The following is a 27202-nucleotide window of genomic DNA, read 5'->3' as shown; positions in this document are numbered from 1 at the left end:
GCAGCATTCCCTAGACACTATTGGAAGGTCTACATACAACTCAGTCTCAAGAGGTACCATAATTTCATCATGTACTAGAATAGGAAGCATTAATGAATGCTTTATTCAATGACACTTTATTCAATGTCCTCTCCTGCAAAAGAAAGATGGACGCAGATTCGTCAGAACACCGCAGAAAACAAGAGAAGTTACTTCCTTGTTTATTTCCTTTAGTACCTTTTAACTTTCCTGTTTTCTTCTCCTTCATGGTCAAAACATAATTGAAATACTGGTAGATAGTACATAAAAAAAACCATGAGCAATACAATTTTTCCAGCTACCAATTAGTCAGCCTGACCATTAATGCCCAGACATACAAGAATTAATAGGGTCTCTAGTGATTTTAATTCAAATAATTCCCATGGTACTGTTTATATTTTTACTTTTGTCTCATACTGCATATGTACAGAAGTCTCTGTTAAAATCCCAGCAGCCCTTCAACAAATCAAATTAAAAGAATTTGGGTTAAAATGATAACTGATACTTTAGGAAAATCAGCTGAGATTTGTAAAGGCTCCAAGGCTGGTGAAGTGCCTCCCACTCAGAATATGTCAGCGTAATCTGGCCAACTTTATATTCCTTATGCTTTTTTTTTTTTTAATCTGAAAGTTTAATGAAATCAGAGTATGTTTGGCGATTAGCAAATTGTGAGGAAAGATAATATTTTTATGGCAAACATCTATATAAAGTTACGCTGATTATTCAAATCACTGGTTTTAAAGAGGAACAGATTAAAGTCACAATATAATGATGAGTAATGATGAGTACAAAAATATATTCCTCACATGAATAACTGTTGTTTGGTATAAAGTGTCCTGCCTTTGCAACATGCTCTTAAAATTCAATCTGTAAATTACATCACTATAATCTTTGTCAGGTATTAAGGTCACTTGTACTAGCAATCACTTAGCTAAATAAACAAACCAGAACTTGTATTACACACAAAACTGGTTTTAGTTTTAATCTCTGTAAAGCCAAGGAAACTATCTGGAGTGGCATGGAGGGGGAGAAGGGGTGGATTCATTGCAGAACACCATTTTATGTATTTTAACTTTATTTATACTAACTACCTAAATATTTAGGGATCAAAATACAGCCCAATACAATGTAATTAGCATTAAAACTCTCAGTAGTAAAAAAGTAATACTAACTTTATTTCTCATTAAAAATTTACACACTTTAATTGCACTTAGGACACTTGCTATTTGGAAACGTGTTGTAACACCTTCATAAGCCATTTGCAGAGTGTAAAAAAAAAAAGTAATCAACTATAAACATTAATTTAAAAACTAGTGGATGGCTATTCTCCTTTATTGTTATAACAAATAGAGAGGAAATCCTGGGCCTACATTACATACATGGTACATTTTCAATTAAAAAAAGAAAAAAGTAATGAAACCATCTGCTTGTTTTGTGCTAATACACTGACAATACAAGAAATCCTAGTTAACGCCAAGATGGGCACTAGGAGAATGGCTATTAGCTTTCATTATTAGAGGTACATTTCCCAAAGACTTCAAAAAGTCTTTCCTTAGAGTGAGGAGTGCTAAATAGGTCAGCAAATGGATACTCAAACCATTTCTGTGATCCAGCCAGAAAATCTCCCAGTGACTTCAGCAGACTTTGAATCAAGCCTTCAGATCTCAGCTATTATATATTTTCTGCATCTTTTCAATGAGCAATGATGGGTCTCTGTTCTGAAAGCTAAATGTATCTTTGTATTTTCTCTCACAAAAGATCAGAACCCCATAAGTACCATCTGGACTGCTTCTTTGTGCGTCTGTACTTTATGCAGATATGGTCTTCAAACACAGACTGCAAAAATCCTATTGTAGCAACAGAGAGTGACTGGGATGCTTATCCAGGAGTCCTCTGAAGTCAAAAGAGGCTGGATCAGGCCCTCCTTATGCTTTGCATAATAAAATCATTGAACCTATTGTGCCAGTTTATACAAGCCATAATTGCATAGCTGTTACCTTATGTCAGCTTTCTCACATAAACTCTTACCTCCAAGGCACGCACCCATGGCTAACGAGAAGATTAATGGTTTCATAGGCAAGTTAACATCAGGATCTTTACTGAGGTTGAGAAGCACAGGAATCTGTGGTTTAAGAAGAAAAGAGAGAGAGATTCAGGAGACATTAGCCCACCATCAGCATGATATAAGTAAAATTTATTCAAACAAACAACTTAAAACACCAGTAAGTCCGAAGAATAACTTGGGTAATATTTCTTTTTTTTTTTTTTTTTTTTTTTTAATTAGTATCTTTGCATCATATTCTTGTTCTCTGCTCACTTTTCCCCACTGACTGTGCTAGTCTCACAAGCCAAAGAGAAGGTATCAGCCACGTTAGGCCAAGCCTGACACAGGTACTGCTGGCAAAACTGAGGATCTCTTAAGGTTATGAGTGCCTCCCATTAGATCCTTCTAGTTCAACAGGGAACTGACAGTGACTATAAATCAATTCCTGCTCCATTTCTTGAAACCTAAAGGACAGAGCTATATCCCCTCTTCTTGCTGGAAACAGCTGTAAGAGATGTCCAGACCTTCACAATCAAGATGGCTGTAGATCATGTGTCAGTAACTAAAAAATTCCTGAATCCTTGTTATAAACAAAATTGTCTGATCTGTTAGGGAAGAATTGAGAAAGTTCAATGTGGCAGGCTTCTGAATTCATAAGCAGAGCTGAGTTATTTTACTTTTTATTCTAACATTATATTTACCAGGTAATGTAGATTTAGTTCACTGGGAAATATTTGCAAGTTTTATGAATTTCATTTAATCATTTTAGCAAATAAAATAAAATAAAACCCTGAAAAGTCAAACGAGGCTTGTAGGGAGACATAATAGACTTCATTAGGCAATTGGTATAGAGCCCAAAAATACAGCAGGCAGGCTTTCTAGTAGCACCAGATCTCAGTCAGTAACACCCTTCAAAGCTAAACAACTTTCGCCTTAGTTGGGAAAAACTGGTCTGAGTTCAACTTAATTGTGTAACCACTTGGTTTGAAAGAAAGGTGCAATCAGTACCTGTAGAGAGATGGTCATTAGCAAGGGGAGAGGTGATAATGTTATTAACCTGTTTTTAATGTGCACGGAGGTTTATGGGACCGAAAGGGAAAGAGAAAGAATAAGCAAACGTGGAACAGAGAGAGATCAAGCAGGAAGGGATTTGTGGAAATAACTGTGATATGCCTTAAAATTAATGCTTTCTCAGAGTCCAGGATTTTCAGTAGTGAATGGAGTTATGACTTTTAATCCTCTAAGTTGTCATTTGAATGTATTTCACAGGTCCCCCTCAAGGGGTATGATCTCAGAGATGGAGCAGCTGCTTCCTGAAAAATGTTTTCACTTTGATGGATGAGTGATGCTCACCTTTATTGACTGTGTGTGTTCTTTTGGTATGGAGCAATATATAAGCTTTGTGAAGAATTACAACCCTTTACCCCTCCCTCCTGCCAGTGGTGCTCATCATCCCTCTTAAATCCTCTAATTGATTAACCTCAATAAGTTAATGTCTAAACAATTATTCTTGTAATTGTACACTGCCTGAAGATGTCTATTTCTATTTTAAGGCCTGAAGAAGACTCAGCATGCCCAACATCTTGTCTTTTTGTTTTCCATGAAACAGTCATGAAAGATTGCATTTCTCCCCACAAACATTGTTTCTCTCAAACCATCACTGCCAGAACACGATATGCAATTCAAATTGGAGAAAAGGAGGCTGAGGGGAGACCTTATCGTTTTCTACAACTACCTGAAAGGAGGTTGTAGCGAGGTGGGTGTCAGTCTCTCCTCCCAAGTAACAAATGATAGGATGAGAGGAAAAGGCCTCAAGTTGTGCCAAGAGAGGTTTAGACTGGATATTAGGAACATTTTCTTCACCGAAAGGGTTGTCAAGCACTGGAACAGGCTGCCCAGGGAAGTGGTTGAGTTGCCATCGCTGGAGGTATTTAAAAGACGTGTAGATGTGGCACTTAGGGACGTGGTTTAGTGGTGGACTTGGCAGTGCTAGGTTAATGGTTGGACTCGATGATCTTAAAAAGTCTTTTCCAACCTAAATTATTCTATGAATCTATGATCTGCAATTAGCCCATCCCTGATGTCAAAACTACAGCAAGCACTAACATATGCAGGAAAAGAAACCACTCGTGCATCTTAAAGGATGTTTTGGAAGCAGGATCTCTAAAAATGAAGTAGCAAAGATCCACTGATAGTGGTGATGACTATAGTTATTTTTATGAGCCTGGATCTTCCCAGGCAGTTTAAGTGTAGACGTGGTGCTTAAGGACATGGTTTAGTGGTGGACTTGGTAGTGTTAGGTTTGTGGTTGGACTTGATGATCTTAAAGGTCTTTTCCAACCTAAATGATTATATGATTCTATTCTATATTTATTTCAAAACAATGTTGTGTTTCAACATAAAACAAAATTTAAACACAAATACTGAAATCATGGGATAAGCCATCTTACTAAATGTAAATAAAGCATTTTTTCATACTATATAATTTTGACCAGAGAACCAAAACTGATTATTTAGTTCCTCAGAATTATTTGCAAGTATCCTGATGTACTACAGTAACTTGCTTGTTGCAGGACACAATCCTGAACTATGCAGACTAGCAACACCTTTTTAAATTAGACTCCTCCTTGTGCATGCCCTGCCCAGCACAGAGAAGGTGGGTAGGCAGAGTGGATTAAAATGATTATCCTATTTTCTTTCTGTTGAAGTCAGTCCTAAAGCTGTTGCCACCCAGCTCCCAAGTGCAGAGGAAGTAATGCCATTTTCACACCCCACTGGTGGGAACCCTGCGGAAAGCAGAGCCCTATGGCACTCCAGGAGCCCCCTCCCTAACTACGGCACTGTGAAGGACAGGGGAAGCGAGAAGCAAAATAGAGATCCCAGACAGAAAGTCCATGAGGTAACTCTCTGCTTGGTATTTGCAGCCACATACGCATAATACTCCCACCAGAAAATTTGGTTCTCTGTTTAGTGAAGGAGCTCAGCATCAGGAGCTCTGAGTGTCCTGTAAATCTCTACTGATTGAAGACACAGAAACCCCTTAGAAGAAAGTCACTGAACAAAGGTTTCAACTCACTGTGTCTTCTTTTAAACACAAAGATACATTGCAATGTATCAAGAGAAGGTGCAATTCTGTAATGTGCTTGAATCTCCGTTCCTTACTTTTTTAAACCCAAAAAAATATTTTAGGAGCCCAAATACACACTTGACCCCACCAGTGTTATTGTTATCTCCTTGACATAACATTGCTTTTCTTCCACTTAGAAATACTGTGAATTCTTTTTAAAAGGATTCATAATAATTAATTATCTATGTTAAAATTATCATCAGCGATGTCATGCTCCTAAGTGCATTAACAGGCAGTAGGGCTAGATCAGGAATCTCTGCTCCCATAAATGCCTGGTTTTGCAGCAAGGAACAAACATTGAAACATGCCTTGCAATACATATTGGTGTACACTTAAATTTGGGTGTTTTCCCTATTTAAAGGAATTCATCTCTGCCAAAGAATAACAGTTACAAGTCAGAAAGGGAATGGAAGTCCTACGGACCTCTGACACATGCTTGAAGTTAGATTTAACATGCTTATATCCCTTGTAAAGAAGAGGTATTTCTAACAAGGAATGCTGCACCATAAGTTTCAATTTTGAATAACCACATGAAAGATGAATGCAAAACGTTCAGTTAAATTTCTAGTGTTTCAGATAGAAATATTTAGTTGATCCATAAAGCACACCAAAGTTTTTGCAAACGTTATGGGCTATCCTGTGTGGCAACTGCATGCCACAGTCTCCAAAAGTCACTAGCATCTAATTCTTTTGATCTAAAAGTAAGCATAAGACAAACAGATTGTTCTAATTTCCATCCTAAGAACTTTCCTGCTCCAAAAACAATGGAGAATTAAGAAACTTGATCATCAGCAAGAACTCTTGAAGAGATGTTGCAAATCAGTTAAAGCCAATGGATATTTTTCATTGCCTGAGCATTTGTACTTTAAATAGATAAGGATTATGTACAGGGTCCGTTACAAAGGACCTGTTTTCCCCCAAAATCACCTTTAACACTTTTTGCCACATTCATTCATGCATATGTGTGAGGCAACATTCTTGCACTATCAATACCTCAAATCTCAGCTTTATCTACTTTTATAGTTAACCTGAGCGCTAAAAACAGAAATGCAAAACATAAAAGGGTTAGAAGGGAGCTTTTCACTGTAGTTTTCAATGTTTTTTAAAAACTGAATTGGTTCTACAACTCTCTCTGATTCAAGCCATAGGCACTTACAATAGCATCAAAAGCACTCCAAGTTAGGATACTTTGCAAACTGAGATATAGTTGCCTGGGATACGTATTGTACGAATACCTTTGTCATATTGATTTAACGTATTTGGAATGGAGATTTTTTTTCATAGTTTTATGAAGTGCTGCCCCTCAACAGAGAAAAAAGCAAAAGTTAAAGCTTATGAAGCCTCATGTTTCCTTCATTATTCCTTCTTCAGATTATGTAAACAGCACCCTTATCATTAGAAGGAGCATAATAATGTCTTATCAGGAAAATAGCTTTCATTTCTTATACCCTTTATTTCAACAACCTTACCAGGATAAATCTTTTGACTAGCTTCTAGAAAAGTTGCTAATTTTGCTGGAAAGTTTGATATTGAACCACCCCACATTGTTGCTTGATTGGCAGGATTCAGATAAAATGAGTGATGTAGCTCAACAGAGCAAAGCCAAATCCCTCTCACCTACCACCACTGTAAGACTATCTGCCTCCAATAAAACAGAAAACACAATTGTAGGAAATAATGATTGTACCTGGAAAAAGGAGAATGTCCTCAAAGACTTGATACAGAAAAGAGCTAGCCATTAATCTTTATTCTATATAGGGTGTTATACAAATTATAGATATAGGATGTAAGCTGATGCACAAAGAACAATGCGAGTGTCTACAGATGTTGGCACATTTGTCTATATAACTACCCTAATTGAAATCAATCCTTGCAAAGAAAATATTTGCTTATAACATATACTGTGGAAGTACATAGGATATGTTACAAATATAAAAAGAACAAAAATGGAAATGTATATATTTTCACCTTTCACACTGTTTTTAATCTTGAACCAGTTTTGCAAGCTTTTAAAAATGGAATAGGATTTTATTACTGTTATAAATTATCCACCTTCCCTAGAAAGCGTCATCTATCGACAATTAATAAGAAATTAATTCAGACTTTAAAAATATGATTCTTCAGGACAGCATATTTCTTCTCATCCTACTCAGCTCATGAACATCCTCAAAATTTAAGCCAGATGAAACAATCAAAAAGAAAGGAAGCTCAATTTTTACTTTAAATGAAGGATTTGAAAAGGAGAAAATGGAGAGATTTTAGACTAGAATTATATACACCAATTACTACTAAGCTAAATTTCATACCGTTAGTTTTCTCCTAACAATCCCTGCATTTATATTGTAGTATGCAGTCCCTTTTTGTTAAAAGAGACTGGTGGTGATGTTTGCACATCTCAATTCTGTTGTCTACTTGACAGAGGGGGTCTACTTGACACCTCCCAAGCCTTGTTCCTTCCAGTCCTGTTTGTATGAAAGTGGAATGGAGAGCCTTGAACATTTTGCTTTCACATTTATTTATATTATTCATGGCGGCTCACGGCTTAGACAGGTGTACCCTTCGCTGGGTCAAAAACTGGCTGGACGGCCGGGCCCAGAGAGTTGTGGTGAATGGAGTTACATCCAGTTGGTGGCCGGTCGGTCATGAGTGGTGTTCCCCAGGGCTCAGTTTTGGGGCCAGTCTTGTTCAATCTCTTTATCAATGATCTGGACGAGGGGATTGAGTGCACCCTCGGTAAGTTTGCAGACTACACCAAGTTGGGCGGGAGTGTTGATCTGCTCGAGGGTAGGAAGGCTCTGCAGAGGGACCTGGACAGGCTGGATCGATGGGCCCAGGCCACCTGTATGAGATTCAACAAGGCCAAGTGCCAGGTCCTGCCCTTCGGCCACAACAACCCCATGCAGCGCTACAGGCTTGGGGAAGAGTGGCTGGAAAGCTGCCTGTCAGAAAAGGACCTGGGGGTGTTGGTTGACAGCCGGCTGAACGTGAGCCGGCAGTGTGCCCAGGTAGTGCCCAATGGCATCCTGGCCTGTATCAGAAATAGTGTGGCCAGCAGGAGTAGGGAAGTGATCGTGCCCCTGAACTCGGCACTGGTGAGGCCGCACCTCGAATACTGTGTTCTGTTTTGGGCCCCTCACTACAAGAAGGACATCGAGGTGCTGGAGTGTGTCCAGAGAAGGGCAACGAGGCTGGTGAGGGGTCTGGAGAACAAGTCTTCTGAGGAGCGGCTGAGGGAACTGGGGTTGTTTAGCCTGGAGAAAAGGAGGCTGAGGGGAGACCTCATCGCGCTCTACAACCACCTGAAAGGAGGTTGTAGTGAGGTGGGTGTCGGTCTCTTCTCCCAAGTAACAAGTGATAGGACGAGAGGAAATGGCCTCAAGTTGCGCCAGGGGAGGTTTAGATTGGACGTGAGGAAAAATGTCTTTACTGAAAGAGTGGTTAAACATTGGAACAGGCTGCCCAGGGAAATGGTTGAGTCTCCATCCCTGGAAGTATTTAAAAGATGTGTAGATGAGGCGCTTAGGGACATGGTTTAGTGGGCATGGTGGTGTTGGGTCGATGGTTGGACTCGATGATCTTAGAGGTCTTTTCCAACCTCAATGATTCTATGATTCTTTATTTTTCTTTCTTTATTGTATTCTTTGTAACCAAAACCATGACCAAAGAGTTAACATTTTCACAGCTTTCTGTCACAGCCTCTTTTCCAAGACTCCAAATTACCCAAGAACAAGTTGAATCAAGACCTTTATCCTATTCACCTATTTTTGCGACAAAACCTTCTTATAAGCATGGCATTCCACCAGTCAAGGAGATGAAGAAGGAAGACGTCTTTTGAAACTATGAAGACCTTCTTCTGAAATACAAGCAGAAATGATGATTTAGCTTTACTAGCTGGACCCTGGATATGCGGAGAGGAGACCAAAGAGGAGCGGCATTGGTCCTGCTCTATCAGTGAGTGTCTCCTCCTGGGATGGCAGGAGACTCATAAGAAACAGCAGGGTGAAGCCCTCTCAGCTGCTTCAGCTTCCCAAAGATAACACTTGTACAAGTAATCACACACCCCCATTGTGCAAGAAGGGTAACTTAGACAAGTTTATCCTATACCTATGCAGCACAGTAGAAAGCATCAGGTCATATTGCCCATTTTGTCTATTTGTGCAAAATGACAATGAAACAGCAATTCACATCTTTATTTTACAGATTCATTGCTGTTCTACACCATGGGATTTCATGACACACACTTTGCTAAGAACTGCATGTGGTAAAGATGTCTTTTGTGAAAAGTGCAGAGAATATGCATTAATAGAAAAAAACTGTTTGTAGTTTCCTAAATCATTGATGATTGGTCTGTCTCTGCAGACAGCTACGACCCAGTCTTACACACTTATCAAGCGGTATCAATACAGGCTGGGGGATGAAGGGATTGAGAGCAGCCCTGCCGAGAAGGACTTGGGGGTACTGGTGGATGAAAAGCTGGACATGAGCCAGCAATGTGCGCTCGCAGCCCAGAAGGCCAATCGTACCCTGGGCTGTATCAAAAGCAGCGTGGCCAGCAGGTCGAGGGAGGTGATTCTGCCCCTCTACTCTGCTCTGGTGAGACCCCACCTGGAGTACTGCGTCCAGCTCTGGAGCCCTCAGCATAAGAAAGACACGGACCTGTTGGAGCGGGTCCAGAAGAGGGCCACAAAAATGATCAGGGGGATGGAACACCTCTACTATGCAGAAAGGCTGAGAGAGTTGGGGTTGTTCAGCCTAGAGAAGAGAAGGCTTTGGGGAGACCTTATTGCAGCCTATCAGTACTTAAAGGGGGCTTATAAAAAAGATGGCGGCAAACTCTTTAGCAGGGCCTGTTGCGACAGGACAAGGGGGAATGGCTTTAAACTAAAGGTGGGTAGATTGAGACTAGATACAAGGAAGAAATTTTTTACGCTGAGGGTGGTGAAACACTGGAAGAGGTTGACCCAGAAGGGTGGTGGATGCCCCATCCCTGGGAACATTCCAGGTCAGGTTGGACGGGTCTCTGAGCACCCTGATCTAGTTGAAGATGTCCCTGCCCATGGCAGGGGGGCTGGACTAGGTGACCTTTAGAGGTCCCTTCCAACCCAAACTATTCTATGATTCTATGATTCTGTGAAATGCAGCGCATAGAAAACTCTGGTAGGGCAGAAGGCAAAGAAGATCTGAAAATAAAACTGGCACTAAGAACTTGAGGTACATACAAAATATTCAGTACTGCAAATGAAAAGCCTCTGATAGTTTTAGAGGCAATAAATAGTGGGCCAAAAATCATCTGGTTTCTAACAAAGACCTGTCAGAGATTAAGTCACCTTGCCAGCCAGGTGGTTAATGGAAATTGTTTGTTACGCTATATTAAGGAAATAGTATTTAAACTCAGCTAAAACAAGGATTTACTATGGCTATATTTTTAGTTCTGGTAATAAAAGAAAAATATAAACAGATGGCTCCAGCATAAGTGGCTGATAAAACATGTCAATTAAACTAAAGAGCATACTGGTAATAAAATCATGTCACCTAACATTCTAAGGGCAGAAATCCATGGCTATTTAAATGACAATACTGGGAAAATGCAGGCCTTAAAAACGAGTAAGTCTGCCTGTCAAGGAACGTCATTGTGAGTTTAGCCTGTTGAAAAAGGAGGAAAAATATCAGAGGATTAATAGAATGACACATAGAGCATCACTACATGATTCACCACATTTATTCTTCAGACAAAGAAAGCTGGATATCCAACGTGAAAAAAACCCTTGCCATTCAAGAATTAAAATGTGTGAGACTTAATAACTAAGCTCCTGGTTTATTAATTTTTTATGCACAGAACATTTTGTGGGTGTTTTTTAAGTAACTCCCAGATATATCTATATATATTAGATTTGCTGCTGGCAACATAGTCTTCTGCTTACAGTCAGAGTTCATGGAGTTTCCCACAAAGTATATCTCAAACTCAAAATATTTTGCTATAGTACATTTTTTACATATTGGCAAAAAAATGATTGATTTTCCTATCACAATTGCCAGGCATGCTTATGCAATGAAGTGCAATAAACACTCATATAAACATCTATTTAATTAGGGAGCTGGATCTTCACTCTCCAATGCTTAAAGAGAAGGGAAAAGTCTTGGGATTACAGTTAATCAAGCAACTTTCAGTCTCATCTTGTTTTGGCGCAGTTCATGATCTTTGCATTCAGGACAAATTACGTGAAACAAGCAATTGGAAGATACTCTGAAGACTGTTTTGTCTTTGTGCAGCTCCAATGCTTTATTTTAGTTTAACACAAACAGAATTTCACTAAGACAGAAACAGTAAAAGTAATCAACCTATGATGAGCTAAGTGCCCTGAGAAACTCATTCCACTGTTTCATGTACACAACTATCTTTCTACAGCATCCTCTGTAGCATAAAATACTTGCTGTGTTCTGAGATCTTTGCAGAGATTTCAGTTTAGCAACCTCTGTACATTAATTCCATACGGTACTGACATTTTTGATGGTGAGGTTATACCAGATTTACTCTTGTCTAGAGCAAAGAAGAATCTGACCAACAATTCAGTGTTGCACTGAAAAGGTATTTTCAGGGTAAGAAGCTTCAAATACTAACTAATCTGATTTCTGTAATTTCAGAATGTTTTAGTAAGGGAGAATTCTTCTCCACGATGCTGGTGCTGAAGGCTGCTGAAAAACATCAATGTGTTCAAAATGTTTAAACACATGAATATTTTGCACCTTAAAACATTTCCATCTTAAAATAACTGAAAATATTTAGGTTTTGTTCTTAAGACTGCAGATAATGTGTGGTGTTTATGTTTTGGGATAAACAAGAATCCTAATTTGTCTATGTAGATACTTAGCAATTCTGTAAAATGCTTAGATTTTCTTCTAGAAAACCATTTTCCATATCTGTTTTCATTACTTCAGAGTGAAAGGACAGGATCATTCATGGCTACACCATAGCAGGTGCCCTATACTCCAATATCACTAAGGCATATGAAACCAAACTCATATATAGAAGCATGTCAGCTGTGTAACTGTGTGAATGTGTGAATGAACTATGTGGCTGAATAAGTGAATTTGCTGTGTGGATGGTTTTCTGCTATTAATAATTATAGCTTGATTCTGTAAATAGCAAGTCAATAAATAAACAGAGATCTAAGAAATACCTGTTGCACTCTGTGTTTATCAGACGCACACACACTCAGTCGCCGATTAGCGAAAAGCTATTCTACAAAAGAACTGGGTTCAATATATGTAATACCCCTCATCAGGAGTTCATAACTTTGACATACATAGTAATAAATAGCCTTCCAAAACCAAATATTGCTTGTTTTGGCAGTAGGAACCCAGTGCCAAAGAAACAAAAAGAATTTTAAATGGAAGTTTATACAATCTTACATAAGAGCTTGGGACTTAGTTAATTAGGAATTTTCTCTAAGTATTTTCTAATGTAGATTGACAAAGACCAAAGTTCAAGCCCATTCATTGAGTTAGATGATGCTAGGTCTTGACTTTAGTCTGCTGTATAACACGTTAATGTCTTAACACCTCAGCTAATGACTGCTCTTGCACAGGTGAGAATATGCCTGCCTTTTTCTTTCTTCCTCCCTCCTCTCTCCACCTATTTTTAAAGAAAAAAAATTGTAGCAGTCTCTTAGGTTCAGCCCAGAACAGGATGAAAAAGATATACATTTGAAATGTCTAAAATCTTGGAAGGAATCCTTTCCTGTCCATCTGTACTTCACTCCCACAAAGATACAAAAGAAGTGGTCTTCAGGCATCCCAAAAGATTCTTGTGTTTCAGTCCCATTCCCCAAAACATACTCCTTTAAAAGAGGGTTCCTTTCAAAACCTGTAAAAGACCCTCTGGACAATGTGTGGGCAGGTGTCTCTTGGTATTGCTCCAAACCAATTTTCACAGACTAGCTGGATGTGAGGCAAAACCTTTGAAGCTAAGATTTCTGCGTTATTGCTTAATAGTCCTCAAGTGTTTGCTGGGAGGTGACTCATCCTGAACCAATCTTTCCCTTCATGCCTATTGCTTGCAGTCTGTTGTTAAATCAATATAATTCCACAGGAAACACCACGGTAATCAAACCAAAATACCATGTTAACATATAATTATAGAGCAGTTGCAAATCTGTCCAACCTATCATATGCCCTATAAGTGTCTTAAACCTTGACACAGGTTAAGGGTGGACATGACCACCCAATAACAATGGAAGAAAAAATCATGCTTAGCTGAGAACAAGCTGTAACAATGAATCATTCCTACAGTATAATGAATGGATTATTGCACTTTAAACAGAGAACTTGATTGAATAAAACTGATCATGCCCTAATTTGTTATAATTTGATACTTTTCTGATATTAAAACTGAGCTGCTGATATGTATCTGTTATGATTAATGTTATTTGCTGGTTTTTAAGCTAATTTCATAAGTAAGGTAGCAATAAAAGGTTCATGTGTTAAAAAAGCATTAGCATAACTATGCAGTGCATAGAGGGAAAATATTGATAGCAGCAGATGGTTAGTGACTTTTTACTTTTCAGCTACGGATGTGGATATAACACAAAGGGAAAGTGCAAAAATACAGCTGAAACAGTGGATCTAGTTCCACAGCAAACTGCGACTGCTGGCAACAATGGCTGGCTGGCTGCCTAAACGGTGTGAATAAGCTTGTAATAATGATTCAACCTTAGGGGATAAAGTAAACTACAACACAGCAGAAGTGAAAAAAAAAGCAAATTGTAATCAGCAAGCTTAGCTCCCTTGCCAGCACCAGGAGGAGGATGTGCAAGTGCTGCGCAGACCCCTACCATTGTAGCTGTGAAGGGGATATTGTCGATCACGGAGGAGGCCAAAGCAGACACCCAGAGCACTAAAATGATGGCTACCACCAAGCGCTGGTCCTCAGGAACCACCTGGAATTGAGAGAGGTCAAATTACAACCTTGATGAGATCAGTGTTGTTCTGTCCCACCGATGGCATAATTGCACGCTCTCCACAGTTTTAATCTATCAACATTTATTATTCCTTCAGGCTCTGAGACAGGAAAAGCATCTTAAAGAAAATAGCCTGGCATTTAGTAACACAATATTGTTCTTTTTCCAAGAAAATTTGAACAAATAGAAATACAAAGACTGATATTTCTAATGGTCATACTTACATTTCACACAAGAAACAAACTGTGCAACGCTAAATTTTCCCGTTTTAATCTTTATATTTTCTTGGGGTTTTTAGGCTACAGAAAAGGCTTCCCATTTGCATTTATGGCTATGTTTATTCTGGCTGTGGACAGGTATATACATATTAAATATCACCCACGCCAAAGTATAACATGCTTTCTTGATATTGCTGATGCAGGAATGCAATCGTTAACATTTAATTCAAAATGAAAGTATTATTCATTATTCTATTGGACTAAAACTATTTTCCTTACCTGTTAAAAAAATGTAAATATTTTAAACATACCTTTATTAACAAAGCTGTCTGCTCTCCTATATAGTCTATTAAGTGCAGATGAGCCAAAGCCTAAAAACAGAAGCCATTGATATTAACTAGTGAGTACCTGATGCAGTTACAAGTTTTTCAGTGGATGTAAGCAAATACAATTCCTTCCTATTCACAAGATATTGATATTCATCTCATGTAGTTTCTACCAACTTTGCAATTGGTAGAAAGAAAAGACACGGCAGGAAATGGTAGCTGTATTTGCAGAAGTGTGTTGTTTGTGCTGGAATGACTGGTGGGATTACTTAAGAGTGTGGAGCACAGGCATCAGAGAAGGGCTGAAATTTAAACATGACATTCTTCAGTGGATATGTTTTCTGAATACCTGAACACAACTGATTTTAAACCAGCTTCCCCAAAACCACAATATAGATAAAAGTATATCATGTGTTTAAAAGGTCAGATGAAATCAGACATCTTGTGCTCAGTCTCAGATGAAGACAAGAGAAAGCAAAATACATGTTTCCGTTAAACGTCTTTCTCAGACCCATAAAAAAAACCAACAGTACCCGTCTGCTAAAACCAGGCCAGAGATCTTGGGTGAACAGAAATTGGCACAGAGGCAGCAGCACCTGAAAGGCAGGAAAACCAGCTCTCCGATCCCCATGTCAGGCACCCGAACTGAGGAGGCGAGCCCTGTAAGCATTGGGCCCGGGGTAGCCTGAACCAGAGTGCTCTGTCCTCCCTGTGAGAGCCATTCCCATTTGTACAGGATACTCAGATAGCATCCCATACAACCATGGTTACTACCACGGATAAAAAGACATAGCAAGACCCCAGCCTAGTGGTGATGGCTCTGATCTCTCCTTGGGCAGACAGGAGAATATAAACTGAGTATTCACACCCTTGGAGAATGATCTATTCCCTCAAACTACAAGGTAAAAGGGGAATTTTAACTCATGAGAGCTACCCTTTAATTCACTTTGGTTTTGTTTTCTTTCCTTACAAGTGTCCAGAATGAAGTACTATTTTCAGGTTGAATGGGGTATATCTATTTTATGACTTTTCAGTTTCTCAGGAGACAAAATCACCATTTTTGGTTCAGTCTGGACCAAGCTGGTTGGCTTGCTTTCTTTTTTTTTTTTGCCATGACAAAGAATCAGTCAGCCGTGATGCCCCACTTACTGACTCCATTCTCACACAAAGCCGCAGAAGTCAGTATTCACACAACACAACTCTGTATAAGCCGCACATCTGGCAGTCAGGCAGAGCCCTTCAGAGACATCAGTGGAAAAATACCATTCAACTCACACGCTGTCAAATTCCATGACAGAAATGGACAAAGATCCTAAAAGGCACCGAGTGGTGTGGTATAAGACACAGTAATGTCAGTGACAAAGGGGCTGTCATTCAGACCGGCAATTCCTGTACCTGCAGCTCGTTCAGGCAGCAGATGAACGCTAGCGGTTTGGGTATGACCACATATTAAATTTGGCCCAGAAACTGTATTTCCTTTTAACAATGCATTGCACAAGAAAAGGTATATCTACATTCAGAGACGCAGCACGCAGAAAACAAGTGATAAGACTTTTAAATACATACACATACCCCTCACATTAAAAAAAAAATGGTCATTTTTTCATTACTTTAACTTGCCAGGAAAAAGTTTCCTAAGAAATGAATTCTTGTTGGTAATTTTAAATTACCATTTTCATTCTAAGCTATCTGCATTGCTTTGTCAACTCAAAAGTTATGAAAGTGACTTTTAAAATGTATGTAAAAGCAGTATTTTTAATGAACTGTAATATTTTTTCTGCAATTGCTTTGCATTCACACTTTAAAATAAACTTTTTAACACATAGTTGTCAGCAACCAGAGCTCAGAGTTACATTCAGTTGACATTGCTGCCTTATTACTTAATTATCAATTAACACAACATATTCTGTCTCGGGCTATACAAAAGCATCAAACAGTAAATAAAATGGGATACAAACATGGCTGGACTGTTTCTAATAGTCAAGCAGACAAACACAAAGAAATGACACAGCAAGATATCCAGACATTTCAAATACTGAATATCTTTTCAAATTACAATTGCAAACTGAAATTCAGTGATATTATCCTTTCAAACCATACTCCCATGAAATCTCTTAGGCCATTTGGTAGCCAGCGTGTAGCAGACAGCATTAGTAGCATTTTTCAACTCTGGTTTATTCTGCTTCTTTTATTTTTCCTATCACTTGTCTAAATAATTGCAAAACAAACACATAAATACATATAAACTATCTGCACACATAGGCCACCGACAAACCTGGAAACTAAAATTCCACTTATGTGAAAATGATTGTCAGATACATTCAGCAACTGCAGCAGAAGGAGAAAGAGTAAGACCAAGCTTACAGTGAAAAATTAAATCTCAGAGGTCCAGCCAACTTCCACCACTCTGCAATTTCTCTCTGTACTACCATGACTACACTCGATCTTCAATATTCCAGTGGGATTGAATCTGCAGGAGGCCTCTGCCCAGGAACATAATTCACATTTTAAGTCAGTTGTAACTCTTCAGGCTTTAGAAATCAGAGAATCTTACCTCCATGAGAACAAACAATGCTGCAAAGAAAAGGAGGGTTGCCCACTCAACTCTGTTCAATATAATCTCAAAATCATGGATGTCTGCTAGCACTAGCAGCCAAATGGCTCCCAGCATGGCAATCCAACCTGCATTAGAAAAAGAGAGAACACTTTACATTTCACAGACTTGTTATTTGCCACCAACGTAAAAGTTACAGTATTGTGGTTTTTAGGGCCTTGAAGACTCACTGGCTATGTGCTCTAGAAGATAAACAGAGGAAGGGAAAAGCTCTTTAAAACAGAAGAGGGACTGACTTTAAGTAGCAAAACAGGCTCTTTCCAGACAGGATCCCTCTATATATCCTGAAGTGTTTTAAGACATGTATTTTGCTAACTGATTGAGAGAAAATGCAAATCAAATGCACAATCAGCCAGAGAACGTAATCAGCGAATCTCCTATCTGAGCAAGGCTCACTTTCTGCACAATTAAAATGCTTTCTGGAGCTGTTTGATTCCTCTGACACATTTATCTTTGTCATGGTTCAACCCCAGCCAGCAACTAAGCACCACCCAGCCACTCGCTCACTCCCCCACAGTGCGATGGGGGAGAGGATCAGAAGGGTAAAAGTGAGAAAACTCGTGGGTTGAGATAAAGACAGTTTCATAGGGAAAGCAAAAGCCGCACACGCAAGCAAAGCAAAACAAGGAATTCATTCACTGCTTCCCATTGGCAGGCAGGTGTTCAGCCATCTCCAGGACAGCCAGGCTCCATCACATGTAACGGTGACTTGGGAAGACAATCACCATCACTCTGAACGTTCCCCCCTTCCTTCTTCTTCCCCCAGCTTTATATGCTGAGCATGACGTCATATGGTGTGGGATATCCCTGTGGTCAGTTGGGGTCAGCTGTCCCGGCTGTGTCCCCTCCCAACTTCTTGTGCACCCCCAGCCTGCTCGCTGGTGGGGTGGGGTGAGAGGCAGAAAAGGCCTTGACTCTGTGCAAGCACTGCTCAGCAATAGCTAAAACATCCCTGTGTTATCAGCACTGTTTTCAGCACAAATCCAAAACACAGCCCCATACGAGCTACTGTGAAGAAAATTAACTCCATCCCAGCCAAAATCAGCACAATCTTAAACAATGGAATGGGATTTCAGACATGAAACAAAAGTGGGTTGGGTGTTTTTTTCCTCAGAGTGATGTTCCTCTTTCTGTCTGTCTTCTCTATTTTTTTCCTAAATAGCAGATTTTTTTTTTTTAATACAAAATACTACGATACATAATTTAAGGTTTTTTTCATGGCATGGAAATAAAGCCTCCCAGCTCTTCAAGTTATTTCTCTTTCTGCTGTGACTATCTCATACAACTTATGCTACTTCATATAGTCACAGTCGGATAGTGATGGATTCACAAAACTGCAGAAAAAGTGATGAAGAAAGAAGAATACCAATCTTTGCTGGCAAACAACTTTAGGTCACAAGCTTATAATCAAATAACAAATGTAACTTAGGGAGAATAGGCCCCTGCTACAAAGCAGATAGACTAATAAAGTAAGCCCTTTCCAAAAGTCTTCAAGAACCACAGTAACAAGAAAATTCCAAGATAGAAGACTGATTCATAAAAGTTTAGGCCATTCAATTTACAGCTTGTGCATAAGTGTTTTTTTCTGGTAGGTTAAAGGAAGAAAGAGATCCAAAAACATCCAACAGTTTAAAATCAAGCTATATCCCATTTAAATCCTATTTAGATATAGAAGAAATAAAGAGACCAAAGGTTGTCCCTGTTCATGACGCTGCAAACATTAATGATTTTAAAAAACAAAAAAAACCTATGCAGTGTCACATAAATATTCCCTAATCAAAGAACACATTTTGCTCTCTCAAGTACATTTTAGGAGCTTTCAGTGACCTACTGTACTCTTTAAATGAGAAATTCAGGTTAACTGTGATCAGTAAGGAACATCTGCTGAAAATATTGCAGTGGGGCAACCAGACCTGCCCGAAAGCTGAAACCAGCAGCTCAGGAGTTACTCTGGCTGGCCTGTTTGGTAAGGAGAGCTAAATCAACTAGCTTGACACTAGCTCCGGCTTTCATGCTTTGAGGTGGTTTTATTTTCTGCTGTTGTATTTGTGCAGTAGTGAAATCATACTGCTTGCATTTTTTGGCTCCAAAACCAAAACGCTCTCTGTGACACCAACTCTTCAGCCGATGACCTATTTCTTTCCTCTCAAGGATCTCCAAGTGCCATCTCCTCAGTTCAGCTCTATTCTTGATGCCCCTAACCTGGCTTCTGTCCTCTCCGCTTGGCTGAAACCATGTTTTCCAGCACTACAAATGACTTCTTCCTCTCCCCATGATACTTCTCCTTAAAGAGCTCTGACACAGCTGATCACTCTGGTCTTGCTGTTTCCTTGATAAGCGGCTCTCTCAAGATTTTTTCTTTAGCCTGGTGCAAACCTAATCTACAGGGAGATGCAGGGAAATCCATGTAAGGAAACAGGTATGAAGGACTAGGAAATTTAATGATTTGTCAGCAGAAATACCACTATGTAGGTGGAAACAAAGCCAAAGCTAAGCAGAGAGCTGAAAACTGAAGGAATTTTCTATCCCAAATTTCATAGTTTCAGCTCCTACATTATTCCCAATAGAGATTTTGATTAAAATCTGATCTGAGTGCCTCACTGGATCCAAAAACCATGTCTCACAGCCAGCTCTGCTCACCTCCAAAGACAGAAACGCTGCCATGCTGCAAGTTGAGCAAGTGATTTAATCAGAGTGCATGGTCGAAAATAGCTTATGCATGAGCATCATACTGCAGGGAGGAGGAGAGCAAAAACAACCACAAAGAGAGCAGGGTGGGAATAGCTGGTCCCAAATTTTCTTGAGAAGAATGACATTTTTACCACCCTGGAAAGAGTCTCCAGGACTGATCTAAGGGTGGTAATACTCTGTACTGCTCAGGATGAATGCTGGATTCTGGCATAAAATGAAAACATATGAATTTTTTTTGTGTATCGGACTCTGGGTATGTGTGTAGACTTTGCAAAAACAGTTACAAACCACAGGGACAGGAGTGCTCCCAGAGTTCCCAAAGGAGCAAAAGAAAATGAGGAGAGAACTGTCAGTTCCTGTCTACCATGCCTTTTTGCTAGCATAGTTGATTTGCTGTTTTTCCAAAAACTAAGTGAATCTGTCCATGCAAATTAAATAGTTATTTTCTCTGAACAGAAAGAAAAGGGTTATGGAAATGCACTGCCTAATTTTCTTCTGACTGTCATCTTGGCTGCTCTCTGAATTCCAGTAAAGAACAGTGGGCCCAACTCTGCCTTAAACAAATAAAGATGATGGCAATTCCTGTTAGAGGAATACTGCAAGGGGATGTAGATATGTGCAGATCAGGAGCTTAGCAGCAGAATTTTACTGCTATTTTGTACAAATGTAAGTGACAACATTACATTTTGTCACATACATTTTGTATGTAAGTACAATGAAGTGAAAAATTAAAGAAGAGAAATTTCTCAATAGTTCTGGAACGATCTGAGATAATATCTTGGCATTATTTCTACCTTCCTGCCTCAAACAAAACCAAGTCAACTTGAACATGCTATATGGAGATAACAATTATTCGCTAAAGCTAATGAAATATAACTGAATTGCACAAGAGGTGGATAGAGCCAGGCATTTTCTAGCACCACGAGTGTTATCAGCATGCATTAGCTCCATGCATGCAGTTTTGCATGAGAGAACAGTGCCCTGCCTTACAATATTGTTCCCTGGGAATATGAATGGGCAAAGGATGTGTCCTCCTGCAGTGCTCCAGCAAGTACAGCTCTCCAGAGGCTCAAACATGTCAGCTGCCAGTTCTGGCTGCACAGAGCTTATTTCAGTCTACACACAGTCTGTTCAGAATATATTTGATTTCCTTGTTATGCCTGCAAAGAGGAGATACAGTTACACATCTCTCAGAGGAAGGGCACAGGATGGGAGCACAAAGAAGGGGAGAGGAAGGAGGAAGTCTCTCAAGAAATTTGGGGGACTTCATGCAAAATCTCCATTCATGATGCCTTTTAGTACTGTGGTTAGACTTCAAGCACCCCACAGCTGGATGAGAATAATGTCTTCTTCTGAAGCCTGAAGGCCACAGTAGTTAGTGTATTCCATAACTGCTTGACTGACTGCTCTCTGCTGAACTGTTCGTCAAAGTTAACTACAAAGTTAACAAACACGTGGCAGCCAGCCTTTCTAAGTGGGCAGGTTTTCTAAGGCTTTCTAGGTATACTTCTAGGTATGTTCATGACCGTGAACATACTATGTCAGTGTTTTATATATTTGGGTATCTTTGCATTTGCCCTGGATTCAATTTGAAGCTATTCCTTCCTTTTTGAAGAATCGAAAGCACTAGGTTACCTTAAAGACTGGCTTCTCTGCTCATTTATTTTCTAGCTTACTAGGCCACAAAAGATAGCCAGGAGGAAGATAAATAGAAATACATTCAAAAAATAACTTCTCATTACTATAGTGAAAGCAAAGCCCATTTATAGTTCCACAGACCACTTCCTTCACTGCCTTTTAGTGCCTCTGTTTCACAACAATTGATGTTCTGGAAATATAACATGGAGAGAAACTGAATCTAAATTCCATTTCTGCACTGATATGGTACCCATTGAAGACAGTGACAGTTTCTATTTAAGTTAGGAAAAATAAAATGAAATTTTATTATAAAATGCACCTTGCAAATTTATAATATGTTCTTCATAGAAAACATTCCCATGTCTTCTGCTTGGGACCAGAGAAAAGGTACAGTAGAAATGGCTTGAGTGCTTTGCTTTTCTCATACACTTTACCCAGTAGGGAAAACCACCTTTAGAACAATAAATAGCTCATGATGAGCAGAATATAATTGCAATCCTACTCAAAAAAACCCTTATTTTGAAATAATCAAGGAGAAGAACTTGAAAATAGAAAACAATCTAATAGAATCAAATAGAAGTCTAGAATATGTGGGAGGAAGGTAGTAGGTAAAAGAGAAAGACATGAAAGAAAAAAATTACTGTGTAATCTGTAGGCCTTTCAAATGCTCATTAAGAAAAAAATTGTATTCCTTAGTAAAAGTAATTTTGTCTGACCTACTACCAGCTGAAAAGCATAATAAGCTTCCTCCTAACAATGTGAACATGTAGACACTGTATGTTCACTTTACGTGCATAGAATTTGAATAACGAATTTATGAATACTGAGGGTACACAGAAATTTCACTTTTGTGGAAACTGAAATGGCACTTGAGATATTTGCACTGAAAACCAAAGCCAGGATAACATTGCATGATCTCAATGCTGGCCTGGGCAAAACAGCATGCTGCTCAAGAAAGACAGGCGCAGGGTACTACATTTAGGTAGGAAGAGTTACAACTGCACAAATCCAGGGTGGGAAGCAACTTATAGTCCTTATAGTCCTGCTGCAGAAAAGACTCAAGAAATACAGTGCATCACAACTGAACCTAATGGCCCACTGAAATACAGAATCAGGACTATAAATGGTAAATCCTGTGAAGGAACCGCTGCTCTCTTCATCCCTAGTAAACCCTGAGAAGGTATACTGTAAGTAAGATGCATCCCCTTTAGGAAGTCCAAGGCAGAGAAGAAAGCACAATCAACCGTCTGAAAAGTTGACTTTTGAGGAAAAATTTAAAGAATCCAGCATATTTAGCTCAAAGATAAGAAGATTAAAGGGGTCCTGGAAAGTCGTTGGGTATGTACCAGGCTGCTCCAGAGGGCAGAAAGCAACCTGTTTGTGGCGGCAGTAGTGGATAGGACAAGAGGGAGTGAGGAGGAGGTGTAATAGCGCAAGGAAGATTCAGGCTACATAATGTTCAGTGACACATATTTACAGTGGTTGCAAAATAAGTAGAGTTTTTTTAAAAATTAGCTAGACCACCTTCTGCCAGATGAAAATATAATACTCCTATCTGCAGACAACGGGATGGACACACTGATTTTTTAGACATTTGTCACTGAGCAAAGTATGATATTCTTTTTCTGTGATCTTAACAATTCTTTATTTGTCAAAATGGCCACAGCAACTTTTTGTGAACTGCAGAAACCCTTTTAGCCCACAATGTCCCTTACAAGCTTACCAGCTAAAACATATTTGGCGCTTACCTTTGAATAATTGTTTACACAGCATGTTATTGAATATATGAGGAAGTAAAGTCCATCACTGTGTTCCAAAGCTTAATCAGAAGAATTCTGATTAACTCCACAGCCCCTCAAAATTTAGCCTAAGGATGTATGCCAGTCCATCATATACTATGTTGTAGTTTTAATGTTATGTAAAACATACACTCCATTATACTCTTATGCAAGCCTATAGAAATATTGGGGTGAAAAAGTTAAATCAAAGACATATTTCCAGTAGTGCTTGCTCTACTCATGGAATACGTTTCATCAGTAGTTCTGAATGTGAATGAAAATGTCCTGTATTTTGGTTTCTGTAACTTTTTGTTTTATTTTATCAGGCATCCCTGAAAATGTACATTTTGAAATCATGCTGAATGTTTATAAGTAATACTTGCTGTTAACTGATAAGCACTGTTTTATCATTAATATTCTTTTTTTAATAAAGTTGCCTTCTTACAAAGCAACTTGCTGATCTTTTGAGCAGTCTCTTTTCATAGACTTAGCTTCATAGAAATCCTTTTCAGTTGTTCTGCGCTATTTATAGCACCACAGTTTAAGGCTACTCCTTGGGGACAGAACTGTGATGGTGACAGTCCAGGACAGCTTGCACTGCAACAGGAAATTTTTGGTACAATACAAGAGGATTAAAATAATATCAAAAAAGTTGGTGGAAACTGTAACACCACGCAAGGCAAAAGAAACAGAAACCTATGCTGATAGAAGGTAATTGCGATGTTAAAAACCAGAAGTGTAGCATAAAACAAGGAGGCAGAGGACTAGCTGCTCTGTAATCACAGATAAGCACATGTGCATTAGGAAAGGATGGGCTGGACTTTGTTGCATAGCTGTAATACCATGAGGTCAGAATGCAGAAATCACATTCACCGTTGTATTGCAATGTCAACACCTAACATTGATAACTCTCCGAATGCAATTTCATAGATGAGAGAGGATGGCATTCAAGATAGAACGCTGTAAGAAAGAAACCCTGGTTAGAGATCGCTATAGCTAGGCACTACATCTACAGGGAAGATGTGTTGACAGATATATAGCTGCATATATTGCACCAATCCAAGTCTAAAAAATTTACAGAGTTATTTCAGTAAAGGTCACTACAAACAAACACGCTCTATTGCCATAGCCTCATTGACTCTTGTGAACCAAAAATAATTTGAGAAGATGCAAATATCAAGACAGAGGAAAGGTCAACTTTTCTAGAAGTAAGCAATAAAGCACAAAATCTGCACTAGCAGATACAACTGTTACTGGTTCTTGTTTTTTTCTCGGCAAGTGTATGGGCAGCTGCAAGGACAGAGGATACTTTCCACGCTTAATTACATGTTTGTAAAGATGACTGTGCAATTTTAAGGGCAGAATTTTTTGAAAACTATCCTAAAAGAAATTAAGACTGCAAGGATCATGGAAAGCAGATTTCTCTTACTTTCAGGAGTAAAGTGTCAGGCTGAGAAGGAGGAATAACTAAGATCTGGACAAGACTTTCTGAGTCCAAGTCAATGCTGACTGCATCCGTTTACCTCCATTCCAACATTATCATTCCCACAAAATAATTGTCAAATTTCTTTTTAACTTATATTCATATACACAGTACCAGGAATTTTTTCAACAACACTGTGACTCAAAGATGTGTCCATTCTCATTTTAAAACCACAATTTGTGGTGCAATCAAATCTCCATACTACATTCTCAGAGGCCAGCAGGTCAGTCCCATGCAATGCTCTTCTTGACCTCAGTGTAAAAATACTAGACAACTTAAACCACCACTACTGCATGCCAGAACAGATAAAATAGTAGACGAATGAAGCAAGAGCAGGGAGTCGAAGAGCACTAAATGAGGACAAATATGCCAAACTCCACTGACAGTTGTAGCTGATACCACCTAGGGGAAAGGGCTGCCGATCAGCCCCTGCAAGCACAACTGCGAGGACCTGGAAGGGTCTCCAGAAAGGGTTGAGGACTTTCAAAGAGGAGTGCCTAAAAGCATGGATCTAATCTTACTATATCTTACTACGTTAGGCTGGACACTCTTGTCAGATGCTACAATTTGTTGCTCTGTTTACCTTTATCAGGTCAGGAACTAACGAAACCACTTTAGTCACAGAAAGCAATGTCACAGCTTCATGTAGGTGGAGCGTTAATGGAAAACAATAAAAGAAGAAAGAATTTGCCACAGACACGAGTGCACAGGATCAGTAATTGAAGCTAAAAAGGGATGCATAGGACGGTACCAAAGGCCCCAGGTTCATCAGCAACTCAACAGTGGTTAGTTATAGATGATAGAGCAAACTTAGGAGATGGTCAATGTTACCCCATTTTAGGGGTATAACAAAAAGCACAAGAAGCAAGTATGTAATATACATACAACACACCACAGATGATAAAATTGGATATCTTGGAGAGCTGAAGACCAAATTTGAAAAAGCGAAGTGTAAAGCTTTAGAAAATGTATAAAAATGGGCTCAAGTGGACCCAAGCACAGGGAGGAAGAAATCATTAACATGAACACTATTCACTTCCTGGTAAAGAGGAGGGAGACAACCCTATCACGCTCATCCCAGCAAAGACCTGAAGATATCAACACTTCGTTGTGACTCCTCCCAGCCTAAACCTGTGAACCTTAGCACCCTGCAGAGCATCAAAGGGTGACCCTAACATCAAAATATAAGGGGGAGATACTGGGAGTATTTTGGGTTTTTGTTCTTTGCCGGGTTTTTTTACAACAGTTTTAACTGTATAGTGTTAATGAGTTTTGTTTTGTATTAATTAGATAATTTGAACTGTGTTAGTGTTATCGTAAGAGGACTAACAATTACTGTTTGTTGTGTTTTGTTTACACTGATACAACTTTTAATTAGACTAACAATAAATTCTTAGCTCCACGTATAAGGAATGTTCCCCTTTTTGCCCACAATATCACAAGCGTAACATCACCACTGATACTTTGAAAGCGGGAGCTTGCTGCCATATACAGAGAAGGCATCCCTAATCCAAATGTTTTGCGGACCAAAACCATCTACTTCACTGAAATGTGTGAAGGAGTTTCCAGGCAACCACAGATTATTCAAGCTGATATTTTTAGCTGTATAGAAAAGGTCCATAAATGTTGCTTCCCAGGCTTTGCATCTGGTTCCTTAATTTATGAAGCCATGTTGGAAAGCTTTACAAAGTAATAAAATAAAATAAAAATACAAGGAGAAAAAAAGGACAAGGAAAAGAAAATATTGGCTGTGACAGTTTTAAATATAGTTGATAATTCAGTATCATTTGAGCCATTATTTAGCAGTAAATACCTACAAGATCTCCTCAGCTAAAACTGATTAATATCACAGACCCTAGATAATCTGGAGATAAATGTTAGATTCAGTGACAAATTAAAGAGCAAATGTGCACTTTTTACAATGAGGCTATACTGATATAAGATGTGAAATATAAGATGTGCTAAACCTAACAATGTGGCTTTTGGCATTAAGCCTATGCTTTCTTAAATCTGTGTCATTCACCAGTTTTTATAGCTTAATAGCTGTCTGTCTCACCAGGATTTTCTGTTTTCTTAAGTACTAAATAATTATACACCAGCTTATTAAATTGATCTGGTTTTTCAAACATTTTATAAAATAACTCCTCAGTAACAATGAGTAACTCTATAATGAACCTTTCATTTTAATTATTGCACAATAACCTGAAACCAAACATTTCCAAAATATGAACACTTTCTCTTTTTCTCCCTCTCTTTGGGTACAAACACTTAAATTTTGAGAGTCAAGTTTTTTTGTTTCTGCACATAT

General features: G+C 38.9%; 1 protein-coding gene across 1 annotated transcript in view; it reads right to left on the bottom strand.

The window, feature by feature from the left end:
• Positions 1 to 27202, bottom strand: part of OCA2 (OCA2 melanosomal transmembrane protein) — a 182661-nt gene that overhangs the window by 58247 nt on the left and 97212 nt on the right. The window contains exons 18-21 of the mRNA XM_076328905.1: positions 17245 to 17372; positions 14676 to 14735; positions 14021 to 14125; positions 2047 to 2140 (exon numbers count right to left, since the gene is read on the bottom strand). Of these exons, the coding sequence (XP_076185020.1) occupies positions 2047 to 2140; positions 14021 to 14125; positions 14676 to 14735; positions 17245 to 17372 (387 nt within the window). The remainder of the gene's footprint in view (positions 1 to 2046; positions 2141 to 14020; positions 14126 to 14675; positions 14736 to 17244; positions 17373 to 27202) is intronic.

The sequence above is a fragment of the Aptenodytes patagonicus genome, chromosome 1, assembly GCF_965638725.1.
Source record: "Aptenodytes patagonicus chromosome 1, bAptPat1.pri.cur, whole genome shotgun sequence".
Taxonomy (NCBI): Eukaryota; Metazoa; Chordata; class Aves; order Sphenisciformes; family Spheniscidae; genus Aptenodytes; species Aptenodytes patagonicus.
Note: the sequence above shows the minus strand (reverse complement) of the source record. Positions and strands in the feature narration are given on the sequence as shown.